Source organism: Ananas comosus, linkage group 7 (assembly GCF_001540865.1).
Source record: "Ananas comosus cultivar F153 linkage group 7, ASM154086v1, whole genome shotgun sequence".
NCBI lineage: Eukaryota > Viridiplantae > Streptophyta > Magnoliopsida > Poales > Bromeliaceae > Ananas > Ananas comosus.
The window spans coordinates 8,817,869-8,836,271 of record NC_033627.1 but is presented as its reverse complement, the minus strand read 5'-3'; the positions used below and the strand labels follow the sequence as shown (position 1 = coordinate 8,836,271).

Here is an 18,403-nt window from a genome sequence, read left to right as displayed (position 1 = left end):
TTAAAAAATTACCCATTAAAGTTTTGATATGGATTCGGATATTTTATACCTATACCCGATTTAGTCCCGATTCGAACCCAACTTTTAAATGGATAGGGTCCGGAATAGTTTTCAAATCCGGACCCGACTCGGACCCGATGAAATATCCGATACTTAATAAAAAGATTTGGAATTTTGAACTTGAGGGATCAATTTTAATAGGACTTATAGATGAGGGGTCTCTAAGTATTTTCATCCTAAAACACTGAAACCTTAGTCGCTTTTTTACTCCTTTTTTTTCTAATTTTTTTACTCTTTGTTTTTTTAATTTTTATTTTTTTTTGTTTCATTTCCGTTTAAAACTTTTTTATGACACTCATCAGTGATATTAATTCTCTATAGTTAGGCGTGACACGTGTGAGCTTTTCCCAAATTCCTTCTCCATTCATAGTCGACAACCTAGTTTTTTTTTAAATGAATATTCTATTTAGTAAATTTTCTGATTCATCTTTATTTTTTCCCTTTTTTTTAATGTTAGTATATAATATTAGTAATTACTACAACTTATATTCTCTTTATCTATAATATGGTATCATAATTTTCTTATTTTTATGTGTTTACATATAAAATTGTTTTGAATTTTAGTTTTTTAATCAATCAATGTAATGGCCGAAACAAGTTCTGCCCAGACAATTTAATAAAGTCTATAAAAAGAATATGTATACGGGTGCCCATACTCGATTTAGACCTGACCTGTACCCGGTCTTGAACAGGTAGTAGATGGGTAGTCACTATCTAGACCCGCTCAAATAGAGACCCAATGTGTATATTAGTAACTTAAATACCCAGACCCGAACTCGATCCGAAGTTAAATGGATAGGGTATATCTTCTTTTTTTATAACCATTTCTTTTTAGGGTATGGATACAGTATATCAACTATCGAGACCCGACCCGGTCCATGGATGCCTTTATGCATGTATATGTGCATATATATATATATATAAGGGTTAAATGCATACAGGTCCCTGCAAACATAGTCAATTGTGGAAATATCCCTGCAAAACGGAAACTCCATAAGTTATCCCTGTAAAAGTCTAAAGTTATGCAGATATGTCCCTGCCGTTAAGGACTGTTAGAAAATTTTCATTAACCACGGTTAAAGTACTTAACCATGGTTAATTATAACGTAAATTTACGATTCTACCCTTCTTCTTCTTCCCCCTCTTCTTCTTCCCTCTTCTTCGTCGCCGGCGAGGGCGGCGGCGGCAGCGGCGGCGGCGGCAGCGACGACGGCGGCGACGGCGAACCCTCTCTCTTTCTTTTCCTCCTTCTTCCTCTCCCTCTTCCCTTTTCTCCCTTCTTCTTCCTCTTCCTTTTCCTCTTCCCTCTTCTTCATCGCCGGTGAGGGAGAAGATCCGACGACGGCAGCGAATCCTCTCCCTCTCCCTCTTCTTCTTCCTCTTCCTCTTTCTTTTCCTTTTCCTCTTCCTCTTCCCTCTTCTTCGTCGCCGACGAGGGAGGAGATGCGGCGGCGGCGCGCGGCGATGAACCCTTTCCCTCTTCATCTTTCTCTTCCCTCTTCCTCTCCCTCTTCCTCTCCTTCTTCCTCTTCCTTTTTTTTCTTCCTCTCATTCTTTCTCTTCCCTCTTCTTCGTCGTCGGCGAGCTCAACCCGCGCCGTCGCCGCCATCCGCTCCGGCGGCCCGAAGAGGAAGAGGAAGAGGAAAAGAAAGAGAATGGGAAGATGCTTTTGGAGGGATATATTTGTGAGGGCAAAATGGTTATAATTCACCATGGTTAAGTACTGTTAACCGTGGTTAATGAACATTTCTCTAACAGTTGTTAATCGGCAGGGACATATCTGTATAACTTTGGACTTTTGCAGGGATAACTTATGGAGTTTCCGTTTTGCAGGGATATTTCCGCAATTGACTATGTTTGCAGGGACGTGTATGCATTTAACCCTATATATAATGTATATATATATGTACATGTGCATGCATATAGGTACATCCATGTATCTGTATACGGGTCTGTATATGTTGATACGTACTGTATCCATACCTGTACATAGAAATGGTTATAAAAAAAGAAGATATACCCTATCCATTTAACTTCGGATCGAGTTCGGGTCTGGGTATTTAAGTTACTAATATACACATTGGGTCTCTATTTGAGCGGGTCTAGATAGTGACTACCCATCTACTACCTGTTCAAGACCGGGTACAGGTCAGGTCTAAATCGAGTATGGGCACCCGTATACATATTCTTTTTATAGACTTTATTAAATTGTCTGGGCAGAACTTGTTTCGGCCATTACATTGATTGATTAAAAAACTAAAATTCAAAACAATTTTATATGTAAACACATAAAAATAAGAAAATTATGATACCATATTATAGATAAAGAGAATATAAGTTGTAGTAATTACTAATATTATATACTAACATTAAAAAAAAGGGAAAAAATAAAGATGAATCAGAAAATTTACTAAATAGAATATTCATTTAAAAAAAAACTAGGTTGTCGACTATGAATGGAGAAGGAATTTGGGAAAAGCTCACACGTGTCACGCCTAACTATAGAGAATTAATATCACTGATGAGTGTCATAAAAAAGTTTTAAACGGAAATGAAACAAAAAAAAATAAAAATTAAAAAAACAAAGAGTAAAAAAATTAGAAAAAAAAGGAGTAAAAAAGCGACTAAGGTTTCAGTGTTTTAGGATGAAAATACTTAGAGACCCCTCATCTATAAGTCCTATTAAAATTGATCCCTCAAGTTCAAAATTCCAANCAGAATAACCAAAAAAATATAAAACTCACATAAAGTAATAAAAAATCATAAAAAAATTTCAAATTATGCAAAATTTGAAATTTACAGAGTACTCACATATTATTCCTTTCACAAATTAGTTTTTATTCATGGGACATAGAATTTGGAGCAATGATCTATTGACTTGAAATCAATACCAGAGCAAACAAAAAAAAATAAAGTAAAATATTATAAAATAAAAATTGAAAAGTAATAAATAAAAAAAATTAAAGCAAAGAATAAGGATTAACATTTACCATTTGATTTATCTTACTATTCCCTGTTTTTTTTCCTCAACTATTTCTCTTCCCATCAATTCGTCTTATTCATTTGTTATTAATTCTCCATAATAATCACCCCAATTAAAGTTCAAAATTTAATTTTAGATAACGGATGATCTTTGAAATTATCAATTAGCAATATGATTTATGAATGTGTAACTTACTTGATTAATGTTTAATTCCGTCGGTTAGAGGGAAAAGTAAGAGAGATGAGAAGAAAAGGTGTAGGAAGAAGGAACTTTAATTCACATTAATTAAAAAATTAGATAACTTTTAAATCTAACGTAAGAGAGATGGAAAGAGAAACGGTAGGAAGATTTAGAGAATTGATTTGGCTCAAATGGGTTATTATTTTATTATTATCTATATCTATTAATTAACCTAAGAATGAAGGGTTTCTTGCCACGTGGCAAGAAACATTGTGGATTCATTAAGGTTAATAGATATATGTATATACTCTAGATCATATTTAACGGAGTGGATTACTCTAAGATATGTATATTTAACGGAGTGGATTACTCTAGATCATATTTAACGGAGTGGATTACTCTAGATCATATATACATATATGTATATATACATATATATACATACATATATGTATATATGTANATACACATACATATATACATATATATATATATATATATATATATATACATATATATATACACATATATATATGTATATATATGTATATATATAGTAGGGCTACTATACTCTTATGAGTATATAGTGCTTCATACTCATAAGTTGTTTTCGATAATGGAGCTTCCGAACCGATGATCCACTCCGTTAAATATGATCTTAGAGTAATCCACTCCGTTAAATATGATCTAGAGTATTTGAAACTTCTAGAAAATAAATTTCGTAATTTTTCGAAATCATAATAAAGTCCATCAAGTGGGTATAAAATGAACGGTCGAAATCGAACGACGTCCTAAAAATAGATGATCGGATACTTCAATTTAAGATCAGAGTTATTGATCTTTATCTAAGTAGTGAATAGAATTTTCTATCAAAAATTCAACTGATTCCGATTCTTTTACACCGTTAAACTACCAAGTATCCAATACCGGCCGTTAAAAATTGTCAATTTTGTGACATTTTGATCGTAAGGTAAATGATGCCAAAAAATTATAAAATTTGATTTCTAGAACTTTTAAATGCTCTAGATAATGTTTAACGATATGGATCGTTGATTCGGAAGCTCCATCATCAAAAACGACTTATGAGTACGAGGGCGATCGTACTCATAAGAGTATAGTAGCCGGACTTATATATATATATATATATATATATATACACTATAAACTAGGTTGGAATGCTATCAATAGCACCAAGCTATTGATGCTATTGATTTTTTAGCCCTTAGATTGAGAAATGGGTGGTTAGGATGATCTGGGCCCCCTAGGGTTGAGTGAGTGGTTGGTTGAATAGTATAATCTAACGGGTAAAATAATCAGAGGGTTAAATCTAACGGTGAAAAACTCGATAGCACCAAATCCTTGGTGCTATCAATAGTACCCCAGCCCGACTCTCTCTCTCTCTATCTCTCTCTCTCTCTCTCTCTCTCTCTATATATATATATATATATATATATATATAGAGTTGAGCTAGAATACTCTCAAAAGCACCAAGAGGTTGGTGCTTTTGAGTTTTTAACCCTTGGATGGAGAAATGTAAGGTTGGGATGATGGTAGTAGGTGGTGGTAGGTGGAATAGTGTTTGATCCAAGGGCTATTAGTAATCAAGGAGTAGATCCAAGGGCTAGAAACCTAGAAGCACCAAGTGGGTAATACTTCTAAAATATTCTAGCTCAATTATATATATATATATAGGGAAAACTTCAAAAACCCCCCCTGTGGTTTTGTACTTTTCATTTTAGTACCCTGTGGTTTAAGTGTATCAAGTTAGTAACCTGTGGTTTCACACTTTCTCATTTTAGTACCCTGTAGTTTAAAGTGTATCAAGTTAGTACCCTGTGGTTTCGCACTTTCTCACTTTAGTACCCTGTGGTTTAAAGTGTATCAAGTTAATACCCTGTGGTTTTATTTTTGTATCAAGTTAATACCCTGTGGTTTTATTTTTGTATCAAGTTAGTACCCTGTGGTTTTTAAACCACAGGGTACTAAAGTGAGAAAGTGCGAAACCACAGGATACTAAAGTGAGAAAGTGCGAAACCACAGGGTACTAACTTGATACACTTTAAACCACAGGATACTAAAGTAAAAAAGTGCAAAACTACAGGGTACTAACTTGATACACTTTAAACCACAGGGTACTAAAGTGAGAAAAAGTGAAACCACAATGGGGGTATTTGAAGTTTTCCCATATATATAATATATATGTATAAGCAATTGCTTATATACCTTTGAAAAGTTTTCGACTTTCTTATTTACTCCTCTTTGAAGGCTAATATTAAAAATACCTTTTTAAGGTTCCAAAGCAAGGTTTAAAGTGCTGTGGCACGGTGTCGTGTCGTTGTTTGCCTGGCATGGTACGGCACCGGCATGCTTCCGTATCGACACATTATACGCTTGAGTGATGAAGGATACACATAACCTCCTACTGGCACGCTTTGGCACATCTTATTTCAGCTTTTTTGGTTCCAATAAACTCTTATAATATTATTTTGAAAGATTTAATCAAATAATTATGAATATTTGCTATGTATAGTTTACTATACTCATCAATTAACATACTTGTAAACTTTTTCGTGTAAAGTACAACTATACCTCATGCAGAATAGAAATTTTTTCAGCTTCGAATTTTTAAAATGCAAAGATATCTTCATTTCTTTCTTTTGACCATATTACAATCTTTCTTTTATAAAATAAAAAAATAATTTTAAAAACTATTTTAAAATATTATTTGAAGAAATTATATTTAAATTAATTTTTTAAAAAAATTATTATATTTATCAAAAAAATTAAGCAATAAATTATATGACAAATAAATTAAATAAATTTAAGCATTAATTGATTTAATTTACCTTTTAATTTTATCAGTATTTTTAATCTTCTAACGCACAAATAAAATTTTATATTTGATGTATCTCAAAATTTGTTTATTGAGTTTGATTTTGTTCCCTTAATTTGCCAAAAGTTTCGTGGTGCGATAAATTTTGATAAAATAATTTGTGAAAAAAATGAATGTCTGTGGTGGAAGCGGAGGGATCGGATATGTAAATTAAAATTTGCCCGTATATTGATAAACAAAAAAAAATTATACTTTTTTGACTAACCTAAAAAGTAGATCTCCGATTTGCAATGTCTTTCGGGGGTGTGGGATACCCAGGATGCTTCGAGTATCCCAAAGAACAAAGCAAAAAGAAAAAAAAGCAAAAAAGCAAAAAAAAAAGTAAAAAAGCAAGAAAAAGAAAAAGTGCCAGCACGGCATAGTGCAGCGGCACGCACACGCGTATCGCCCTGTCTCGCGCGATACACAGGTGTGTGCCGCGGCACGGCGCGGGGGTCCGAGACCTCCCTTGTACCATGCCCCCTTCTTAGGGGCACGAGGCGACATTTAAATATTGTTCCATAGTCTTTCAAATATACTTCTAGAGTTAAATTCTATTAGTAAACTGTTAGGAACAACCGTTATCTCTGTAAAATTATCATTTTGCCTTTTCAAATATACTCTTCTACCGTCACCAACTTTTCTTATTTGCCCTTAAGTTAGGGGCAAAAGAAATATTTACCATTTTACCTTTTCAAATATTTCCTTCTACCGCTACCAACTTTTCTTAGTTGCCCTCATGTTAGGGGCAAAATACGTATTTTCACTATCTTTTAACTATGGTAAAAATTTAACTCAGGTTTAACTTGAGATGACTTAATGGGCACTAACAGCAGGGGTATTTTTGAATAACGGAAAAATATATAAGGGGTATATTTGAAACAAAATATAGGAGCAATTGAGATATTTCAGAGGTTTTGAAGGGTAATAGTCAATTATCACACACACACACACACACACACACACACACGCATATATATATCATTTGAAATTTAAAACTTCAAATTCGAATTTCCATTATTATTCGAATCTCAGTTATTACATCATTCCCCCCTTACAAGAAGTTTCGTCCCTGAAATTTAAATCAAGCATCCCCCACAAACAACTGCGGATATCGCTCCCGCATAGAGGACTCAAGCTCCCATGTAGCCTCGCGCTCCTCGTGATTATTCCTCTGAACCTTAACATACGGAATGCTTATGTTCCGCAATTGCTTCACCTCACATGCCAATATCTGCAATGGAGCCTCATCATAGCTCAGATCCTCCCGCAACTGAATAGTCGTCGGGCTGATAACGTGGGACGGATCCGAGAAATACTTCCGAAGCATGAACACGNTTTTTTACTGATAAAATTGCCAGCTACACCGTGTAAAAATTCAAGTTGCCACATCTTCATAGGTTTAATGTACTTTTAAATTATCTTTTAAGATGAATTGTAGTCATCGTTCTAGTTATGAAGGCTAAATTTTAAACTTAGGAAATAGTGACAAAAAATACTCTAAAAGTAAAAGTCGGTAAGTAAAACTCCGATGAGCAAGTGATCTGTTTGCTTTAGTTTTTTAATACTTTAAACCAAAGATCTATCAAGGTTATCGTATCTAGTTCAAATTGCCTTGGCTAGCGGCTTAGCCTACAGGGTAGTAGCTTTTGTTGAATGTTCATGCCCCGGAGGGCATGAAAGCTTTCGTATCCTCGGATCGAGATATATATATATATATATATATATATATATATATACATATACATACGCGTATATGTATATGTACATACATATATATACATACATACATGTACATGTATATACATACATGTATGTATGTATATATATATATATATATATATATATATATCTCTCTCTCTCTCTCTCTCTCTCTCTCTCATCCAGTACACACGATAATCCTCGTGCCTCCGGAGGCACGAGGATTCGGCAAAAGCTGCTACCTCGAAGGCTTAGCTGCTAGTCGAGGCAATCTGAACTAGATCGCATAAACTTTATAGATCTTTTATTTAAAACGCTGAAAAGCTATAGTAAATGGATCGCTAGCTTAGACCTTTTGATCACTTAGTAAATGATGTCAAAAAAATCTAAAATTTGGTTTCTAGATAGTTCCAATAGGGTAGATCATACCTAACGGAGCCGATCGTCGAATCGAACGTCCTATCATCAAAAACAACTTACAAGCACGGGGCCTCCCGTACTTTCGAAAGTACGGGAGACGGACTCTATATATATATATATATGTATATGTATGCGCATATACATATACATGTATGTATATATATGTATGTATGTATGTATATGTATGAATGTATGTATATATATATATGTATGTATATATGTCGTTCCAACCATTCCCGCTAAAGAAAAAGACCCATTCCTGATCAAAGTTCACTAAAAATTGTAGGTAGGCGGTCAGACAGGCCTTGGTTTTTCAGACATTAAGTTTTTATCCCTTGTCTCGGCTACAAGATTAGGATTTCCAGCTTTGTGTAACTGGGTATGGGCTTAGTTGGCGACCACAATTTATGTGCAAAGGATAGAATGCCCACTTGCCCTAGAATCTGACATTTTCTCGTTTAACGGTGTAAAAGAATTCAAATCATTTGCTCGTTTAACAGCGTAAACGAATTCAAATCAGTTGAATTTTTGTTAGAAAAAAATTTTACACTATTTAAAACAAGATCTACACTCTTGATCTTGATAACAAAAATCCTATCATCACTTTTTTAACAATATTTATTTTCAGCTATTCATTTTTTTGCCCACTTAATGCACAAAAAGAATTTCAGAATAAGTATGAAATTTGATTTCTAGATATTTCAAGTGCTCTAGATCACGATCAACAATGCTGATTGTCGATTCCGAGGCTCCATCATCGAAAATAAATTATTAGCAATGGAGCCTGTTTGCTATTGATAGTATTCTAGCTCAACCGTCTCTCTCTCTCTATATATTTATATGTATCATTATCTATCTATATATGTATGTATCATTATCATGGTGTTGCCTTTACTTGCCGTGATACCTCGACATATTAAAGCATTTCATTACAATAGTGATTTAGTTTTTCTCAGCAAAGTGCAAAGGTAGGTTGAAACCAGGGTGCTTCACTATCTCCTAGCATCTAAGATATCATTAAAAGGTGTCGAAGAATCATAAGTCAAGGTGTCATACCCTAAGCTTGCAACAGAAGCATCACCGAGCACGTGCGTAGATCCGCCGAACGGACAAAGCTTTCCTATCCGCCTAAGGCGTCACAATATTTGTATACTACACATTCCAATCAGGAATAATATATATGGATTATATAAGGAAGATATCATATTGACATAAAAGAAGAACTATCTATTACATTATTCATCCCATTAATTACATTGTTTTTTCACATACAATCAAAAATATTTGATGACATTTCATTTTCCTTTTTTCTTACAAACCCAAAATGGTACTTCTATGAGGATCAACAAAAATGGAAAGGACCTCTATCTATTGTGCGACGCCCTTTCTTCGCTTTGCCGCGTTGCCTGCGGACGGACATGAAAACATGAGAGTGAGAACTATAAGCATAGCTACTAGTAGGTACGGCCATTCAAGAAAAAAGCTCGTCCTAGCAGGTCCAAACTCCAAAGTAGGGAGCATAAGCATATATTTTGTATATAACATGTAGTCAACTAAGCATACAAGTCACTACTGTATACAAATGAAAGTAAACATGCTTATGCTTCTATTCATGCGATAATGAAATCTATACATGTAAGTTATGCCATGTTATATTTACTATTCCATTACCTAATCCATGTCATTTGATCCTGGTCGTCGGTCAATTCATAGCAGAATTGCCGTTGGCATTGGGTAGCGGAATCGCCGCCACCCTCAGCCATAGGTTCATACATAGTGGAATCGCCGCTCACCTTCGGCCACATTTTTTTAGGTAGCGGAATTGCCGCTTTCTCAAGTTTTTGGGTAGCGGAGTTGCCGCTTTCTTGGTCTAATCAAGGATAAATATGTTTTCTCCCTACATTGTCAACCTTTTTAGGTTTCATATCTTTATGTCCAAGTGGTATCCTACCTTTTATGTTTTTTCCAACCTATGTTCAATGGGACTAGGTTCTTTAGTGTTTGCATGTTGAGTTCTCTACTGTCCCTAAAGAATGTCAACCAACATCCTTAGTTCATAGCATAGGAATATAAATGTTAACACATGCATTTACTTGTTCATTGGTAGCTATTCACTTTTAAGTAATATATGTTTCCTAGTTATGCATATTTACCTATTTAGCTATCCGTTTAACATTCATTAACTCAATGTAAATTTTACTCTCTAGACATGGAAAGCAACCAAATCTCTTCGGTGAAGCACAATCCACCTCAATTCAGCCCTAATTGCTTGTAGACACTGGTAATTATACTCCTGTAGGCAAATTTGCTAGCCTCAGAGCTAATTTGCCTAAGAAAACCAAAATCGGCTCGAATCTTGAAATCAACTACCGAGCCCTTGTTGTTCCTCAAAACGACGTTATGCTTCGTGTCTTTCTAACTTTCAATTAGAGTTTCCAAAGGTTAAACAAATTTTAAACCTTTAAAATACAAAAACCCTAATATCATCTAGGTTTTCCCAAAACCCACAGTAAAACCCAAATCCAATAGCTAATCGCTACAATATAGATTAGTTTAGGGTTTGTTAAAAAACTCATTTCCAAGGGTTAAATCTAAAAGCCTACGGTATCGTTTGGTTCGGGGATAAGCAAAAAGTGGCTATTCCAGGGACAGGTATAAATTGAGGTATAAGCAGGGATTAGATCAAATTTTGCGTTTGGATGAAAATTGGGTTATTCCTGGGAATAAAAAAAATAGCGTTTGGTTAGGTAAGATGGAATAAGAAGGATAGTGAATTTTTATAAATAAAAAATAATAATATTACCCTCTAATTATATTTAAATTTGAATTTTTAATTTTTTAAAATGATATTTTTAAATTTAAAATTTCAACTTTGAAATTTCAAAATTTGAAATTAAAATTTTAAATTTAAAATCTCAAATTTTAAATTCAAAATTTTAAATTTAAAATTTTGAAATTTCAAACTTTAAATTTAAGATCAAATTTAAATTTGAAAAATATAAAANAGTAGTCATGGCCTATATATATATATATATATACATACTCCATTTATTTTTAATTTATTTGTAAGATATTTAGAATCATTTTAAAGTAGATTGAGTAGCAACTCTTCCAAAGTAAGAGCCAATAGATAATTCATATTCTTAATCATTGATGAATCTAAGAAATTTATCTGTCACATTGAAAGAGGAAAAGAGAAAAGAAAAAAAAAAGGCATGCAAATCATAAAAGTCAACAAAAAAACTATCCAATTTGTTTATTGTACTATCTTTTTCTTAGTTTCCAATCAAAGGAGGAGAAACATCGATCAAGAGTACAAGCACAAGTACAACAGAAATAGTACATTATTTATAATTAATTTTAAGAAAACCTGATCAGCAATTTCATCTAAGTTAATTTAATTTATTGACATAGGAATATTATGATCTGATATACTTTTTCTCGAGAAGTAAAAACTGCTATATGTAGAAAGATTGTGGTCCAATGTATAATTTTATTCCCCCTTTTTGGCATGACATTGTGCCTTTAGAAAGAAAAAACTAGGCTGGACCAGACTCTGTGGCTTGGGCTGGGCTCTGGCCTACTTCTTAATTGGTTGCAATATTAACTCTTTTTTTTTTTTTTTAGAGAGCGAGAAAAGTGGCGTACTATTCGCTTCATTCATTTTTTTGAACTAAATTTAGTCAAAAATATAAAACAATCAGGATTTGAATTTAAAATTTTGAATACCAATTATCAAACTCTTCGTCACTTGTGCTAAAAATAGTTAGTAATATGCGATCAGGGAATGGGCTATAACATTAATAAATATACATATGCATGTTAATTAGCCATGATAGTAAAGAAGTTGATATAAATTATACATAAATAGGAGATACTTTGGGTAGATTTACTTTATTTTTGGAAAGATGGATGCCTCTGCACTTGTACTTCAGTTTCGATAATCATACATGCGAATCCGCGAACGACAATATTCGACATGATCTGAAACATGTGAGCTAGCTAGGAACGAAATTTCAGTATCTTCCAATTTTTGAGTGAATCAAGTAGTCGAACAATCCAAAAGAAATTGGACACCATCTTAAAATTGGATGAACAGGATTTTTTTTTTTTTCCTAAGAGAGAGAAAGTTAGCACGCTACCTGCTTCATTTATTAAATAAATGAACTTAGTTACATATGGTGAGGCAGCTAGGGCCTCAGGAAGACAACAAAACGAAGAAGAAAGGAACTAGAAAAAAGAGAGTACAAAAGAAGCAAAAACATATGTCCGAACCAAAAGGTGTAGCAAAACAAACGTCATTCGACTCTGCAAAAATCAGTCCACTCTTTCGCCAGAATTCGAATATGGTGAGCAGTAGAGATAGCATTCATGGATATGTTTTAAAAAATAACATTATTTCTTGCGCACAAAATCACCTACCAGATGGCCGCTCTAAAAATTTGAGGCTTTGGAGTGTCCGTCTGTGACCTTCTCCTCACCAGCTCTTCCCAAACGATCTTGGCGTCCTCACATGAGGGGTAGATGTAGGACACGTCTAAAATGGAAATAAAAACGACCTTGCTGACTACGCAACCTACCAACAGGTGGTCTACTGTCTCTAATTCAGTGCCACACATAATGCACCCATTGTTACCTGCCCCACCCCTTCTAAGTAGGTTGTTCAGAATAGAAGGTCTCTTTTATAAAGCCGGTCGGAGAAAACTTTTGACTTTTGTCAAAACCTTCAGTCTTCGGATGGCGGGCCCTGACTTGACTAAAAATTTACCACCAAAGTTTCATCTCCAGTGGATGACATCAGCTTGATTGACTTGACCGAAAATCTTTTCGAGGCATTCCTCATAGTACAGTACAGAAACAACTTGTACAATAAAAAATAATAATAATAAAGCTACCCCTTTCAACTTGTACAGTCACAAAATATAAATCCTTTTTTGTCCTTTTATTAATTTTTTGTGATAAGATTATCGAGCATTACAAATCTGCGAAACATAATTACACATTGCCAGCCTCTGCTAATCTCATATATACAAAAGGGCGAAAATCAAATAATGGGGAGAACTTCAATATATATATATATATATAGTAAAAGGTTAATTGCATACAACTCTCTATAAATATAGCGAATTACAAATATATTCATACAAAATTCAACTTTCTTATACTATCCCTGTAAAAGTCTAGTAATATTCATATTTTTCCCTCTGTTTGTTACTATTAGAAAACTGCTTATTTTTTAACAGCAGATAAGTGAAATATCAATTTTGTCATCACAAATTTGTCTCTCCAAAAGCTCCAATTGCTATAATCATGCAAAAATGTTCCCCTAAAAAATTTTTAATAGTCATCTTCTTCCTCATCTTTTTCTTCTTTAAAACTCAATCCAATCCACCATTATTGCAACCTCTTCTCTTATTTCTTTTTTTCTAAACCTTCTCTTTTGAGCAAAAAACAGTCATATAAAAAATTAAATGGAAAAACAACAAGCGTTCCACATGGACAATGCAACACGTGTCGTGGATGAATGGGGACAGAAATTCTAATTACGAATTCAAAACTAACATGAAGGAGAGAAAGAAAGAGGAAGAGGAAGAGGAAAAAGAAGAAAAGTTCTTACTGCTAGAGTTTCAATTGAGAGAAGAAATTATAATAATATAAGGATAAAAATATCAATTTACCTCATTGACTAATCATGATTAAGTATTTTACCTATGGTTAACTAAAATTTTCTAACGGATTCTAGCGGCAGGAACATATTTGAAAATATAGGACTTTTATAGAAATAACATAAAAAAGTTGGACTTTGTAGAGATATATTTATACTTCATGATGTTTACAGGGAGGTGTATGCAATTAACCCAATAGTATAGGAGTAGCATAAACTTGGCAGATAATTTGTTAATTAAATCTTTTCCAGGGTAGTCGAAGACTTCCTGCCATGATGGGAGGATTTGGAGATGGGGTCAGAGGACAACAGCTCCCAGAAATCCTTCCTTATATTCCATAGAATTTCTGCGCACCTTCTCATGCTCGGCCGCTGTTGTCTTGTCGGAGCAAGGCATTGTAGAGAGAGTTCCAGTATCTTTTCCAAAGCCAGATTGGTTGCAGGAGTCACTGAGAGGTTTGGATCCAATGTTTCGATAGCGTTCCCTTCCATGAACTTCTTCATTGCCTATGAATGTAGGACAAATAAGTGATGGTTATACTGACAAAACCAGTTGAGACTAATATCAGTGTCATCATAAAATACTAAGAATCTGTTTGAACAAATCCTGAACGGCATATAGGTTCTTTGCTTTCTCACAAGGGGCACTAGGTACTCGGTATTTGAGAGGTGCGAGGAGCCATCACAGCTCACACAGTTAGTAGAAAGAGTTTTTAGTTGTTGAATTTTTAGGATGTGATAAATAACCTTCTACCCTGAAATTTGAAATAAGGATGCACAAAGAACGCCTAACATGCAGAATCCTCTACTGCAACTAGTCATGTTATTAAATTAAAGCTTGATTCAGACCTCTGTTTTTAATATCTTGGATGAAAAAGTTACTCACTCACTAACCTAAAATACCTTATAAGTCGCTCTTAAAATGATGTAGCTTGCACTAAAAAATCAGTGGAGAACCAGACATACCCACTTAGCTGTTATACGTTCTTTGTGTTCCCGCTTAGTCTCTATCGGACGCCTCCCTGAAACCAACTCCACCAGTAATACACCAAAGGAATATACATCACTTTTCTCTGTAAGCTGGTAAGTCTTAAGATACTCTGGATCCAAGTAACCGGCAGTCCCCCTAACTTGGGTCGAAATATGTGTTACTCCGGTATCACCAGTACCAAATCGAGCAAATCCAAAATCAGCAACTTTCGCTCGGAGAGTTTCGGTAAGAAGGATGTTAGAGGATTTGATGTCTCTGTGAATTATAGGATGGTCTGCACAGAATAAAAATCTCATTAATTACTTGTGCTAAACTATGATTAATGAGCACAAGAATGTATGTTAGGATTCAACTGTATCGAATATGGTAAAGGCATTATAGGTTTCATAAATGAGCAATCTATACGAACACTATGTCATTTTATCAACTTCATTTAACAGAAGAAAATGACACAGAGACTACAAACAATGAAACTCCCATAAAAGTTTTAGTACTATAGCCTAACTAATTGTCACAATATATAATACTGGAAACATATTAAGTTGCATGAGTAACTATGCTTCTCAAAGTTACCTGTATACGTGTGAAGATATGTGACAGCATGAGCCACATCAATTGCGATATCTAGCCGCGCAGTAAGGTCAAGATGGCTTCCATAGAAACCTGCATTTGACTAAGAGCTAGTTAGCTGATATGCGCCATACACAAAACTAATACTCAAACTAGAAAGTGTTCCCACTAATCTTCAAAAGCGAAGCAGAATTATAGGACAATTATGAGGAGATTGAAAGAAAAGTATAAGAAGGAAGCTAATGGAACATACCTTCTAAATGTTCTCTTAGAGTTCCATTAGGTACATGTTCAATAACAACAATCCTTTCACCATCACAGTCTAAACACCCATAAAACTTAACCAAATTGAAGTGCTCTACACGCCCCAAAGTCTTGATCTCGCTTTGGAACTCGACACCCAGCTGGGTATCATCCAGTCTCTGCCAAAAAAAAAAAATTCCAGATGAATTTCTCTCTCTTTAATCAATACTTTGATCAATCTGCAAGACCCCAAATTGATATCAAAACAGAACCTAACCTTTTCGGCGCGTTTAACTGCAACAAGCGTGCCGTCGTCAAGTGTCCCTCTATAAACAGTGCCAAACATGCCTCGCCCTATCTTCAAGGCCGGAGAGAAGTTCTTAGTCGCCCTTTGGATCTCCGTCAGGGTGAATTTCATAGTTGAGGAGGTCCTCGGCGAACCGTGATAGCTGCCGCCGCTATATGTCCCCTTACCCGACCTCCTCCCCATGCTGCCACCACCACGGGAACTCCCATTCTTATCCCTCAGCGGTGTTGCTACAAAATGATCAAATCATGTAAAATTTGATCAATATCTTGATAATCTGAGTTCTTCGTAACCCATATTTTATCAAAAATTCTAATTTTTATAATCCAACAGTTGTCCATTCGTGAAAGGTTCTAATATGAAGGAAAAAGTAGTACAAAATAGAGTTGAATCAATTTCACACTGATTTAAGCGCTTCTTACACAAATTTGCCTAAACTTTCTCATATTTCTAGGAAGTTGTTCACACATGAATAACCCGATTAAGGAAAATCTTAAACTCATTTAGCTTCAAAATCGAAATGAAATTCCTAAGAACAACAAAGTTCTCATTTTTCATAAATTTTAACCATCACAAGGACTTGATCTCATAATGATCTAGCGGAAACAAGCAGGTCAATTCCAATCGAGGGCGATATCGAGAGCTTACGCAACGGAGACCGTAACACCCTTTCCGATGGAGAGGGCTTCGTCGCCGGGTAGGCGCCGGTCTCGGGGTTGCCGGAGCGACATCTGATGGCTCGGAATAAGGACTTGATCCAGCTCTTCCCGGAGCTCGGCGTCGGCGTCGGCGTCGGCGTCGGCGTCGGCGTCGGCGGTGGCGGCGTCCTCGTCCCGCGCGCGGCGGAGGGGCTCCGCGAGGCGGCGCCGCGCCGTTCCGGGGTCGTCGGTGGCGCCGCCGCGGCGACCGCAGGTTTTCGGTGGCCGATGGTAGGTTTCCGGTTGCTGGATTGCGACCTCCGATCGTCGGAGAGCGCCGGCGGGTTGGGAACCCTCATCGTCGACGGTAGTACGACGAGTCTACGCCGACGTTGGACAGCGCAGAAATGAAGATATTTTCTGTTGAATATAAAATTATATAAACAACCACCTTCCGCTGTATGCTTATTCAGACACTTGGACTGCTGTTTCAATAGCAAGCAGAATTTATTGCCACTCTTTTTTTTTTAAAAAAATGTTGGGAAAACTTCAAAAACCTCCCTATAGTTTGGCACGTTTTTATTTTAGTACCCTATAATTTAAAGTGTATCAGGTTAGTACCGTGAGGTTTCGCATTTTCTCACTTTAGTACCCTATTATTTAAAGTGTATCAAGTTAGTACTCTGTTGTTTTATTTTTTTATCAACTTAGTACCCTGTAATTTTTAAACCACAGGGTGCTAAAGTGAGAAAATGCAAAATCACAGGGTAGTAACTTGATACACTTTAAACCGCAGGATACTAAAATAAAAAAGTACAAAATCATAGAGTACTAATTTGATACACTTTAAACCACATGATACTAAAATGAGAAAAAATGAAACCACAATGGGGGTACGCGTCTTTGAAGTTTTCCCAATTTTTTTTTTGAGGATGGAGCCTCATAACTATGGACAGGCACAGTTAAAAATAATTTAAATTACTTAAAATATTTCAAAATTAAATTTTATATATTTTTTGATATTATTTTTTTGTCCATTAAGTTGATATAAAAATAAATAATTGAAAATAAATATCTTTTAAAAAATAACGATTATAAGATTAATAGTATAGATCTTATTTTAAATAGTTTAAGTAATTTTTTAACTAAAATTTAATTTATTTGGATATTTTTACGCCATTAAATGAAAAAATATCTTATATTAGCTATTAAAATTACAACTTTTGAAACCATGTGATCATTAGACCAATGATGTTGAAAAGAGTTTCTGAATACTTCAGGTGATATAAATTATGTTCAACAATGTCGATTGTCACCGACCGTCCCTAGAGCAAGTGGCAAAGGGCTTGGTGGTTGATTACCCGAGACCCAAGTTCGAATCCTAGTTGATTCACATTTCTAGCTAAGTTTATTTCTAAATAAAATAAACAAAGAGGGTAGCGTGCTATCTATCTCTCTCTCAAAAAAAAAAAAAACAATGCTGATTGTCGATATGGAGTCTCCTTCGTCAAAAATAAATGGTCGGTAATGCAGCATGTTTGTTACTTATAGCATTCTAACTCAACTTTCTATAATTTACTGTTTTAATTTGATTCTCAAATGTCAAAATTTTAAAAATGTTTAATTTAAGATTAAAAAGAAATATGTGGAGACCCTCTCAAATATATGCCGTTTTCAAATGCTGAACTATAATCCTTTTTTTTTTAGTTAAGATCTCTCCATCTTATGTTTTTTTTAAAAAAATTGAGTGATTTTAGTTGGAAAGATTAAATA

At 34.8% G+C, this 18,403-nt stretch overlaps 2 protein-coding genes across 3 annotated transcripts in view; one reads left to right on the top strand and one right to left on the bottom strand.

Annotated features, from left to right (window-relative positions):
- The window catches only part of LOC109712589 (exocyst complex component EXO84C), a 64,926-nt gene that overhangs the window by 9,942 nt on the left and 36,581 nt on the right, over positions 1-18,403 (top strand). The gene's annotated exons all lie outside the window — the stretch shown is intronic.
- Positions 13,138-17,112, bottom strand: LOC109712591 (calmodulin-binding receptor-like cytoplasmic kinase 2). The gene is made up of 6 exons (XM_020236225.1): positions 16,641-17,112; positions 15,963-16,222; positions 15,696-15,864; positions 15,446-15,535; positions 14,848-15,146; positions 13,138-14,388 (listed from the first exon to the last, which is right to left on the bottom strand). Exons 1-6 carry the CDS (start codon positions 16,987-16,989, stop codon positions 14,119-14,121), a joined length of 1,437 nt encoding a protein of 478 aa, XP_020091814.1. The 5' UTR covers positions 16,990-17,112; the 3' UTR covers positions 13,138-14,118.

Coding starts and splice junctions, on each gene's coding strand:
- LOC109712591 (XM_020236225.1), bottom strand. CDS start 16,989: ATGAGGGTTCCCAACCCGCCGGCGCTCTCCGACGATCGGAGGTCGCAA. Junction 16,223..16,640: donor GGTGTTACGGTCTCCGTTGC/GTAAGCTCTCGA, acceptor ATCATTTTGTAG/CAACACCGCTGAGGGATAAG. Junction 15,865..15,962: donor CAGTTAAACGCGCCGAAAAG/GTTAGGTTCTGT, acceptor TTTTTTTGGCAG/AGACTGGATGATACCCAGCT.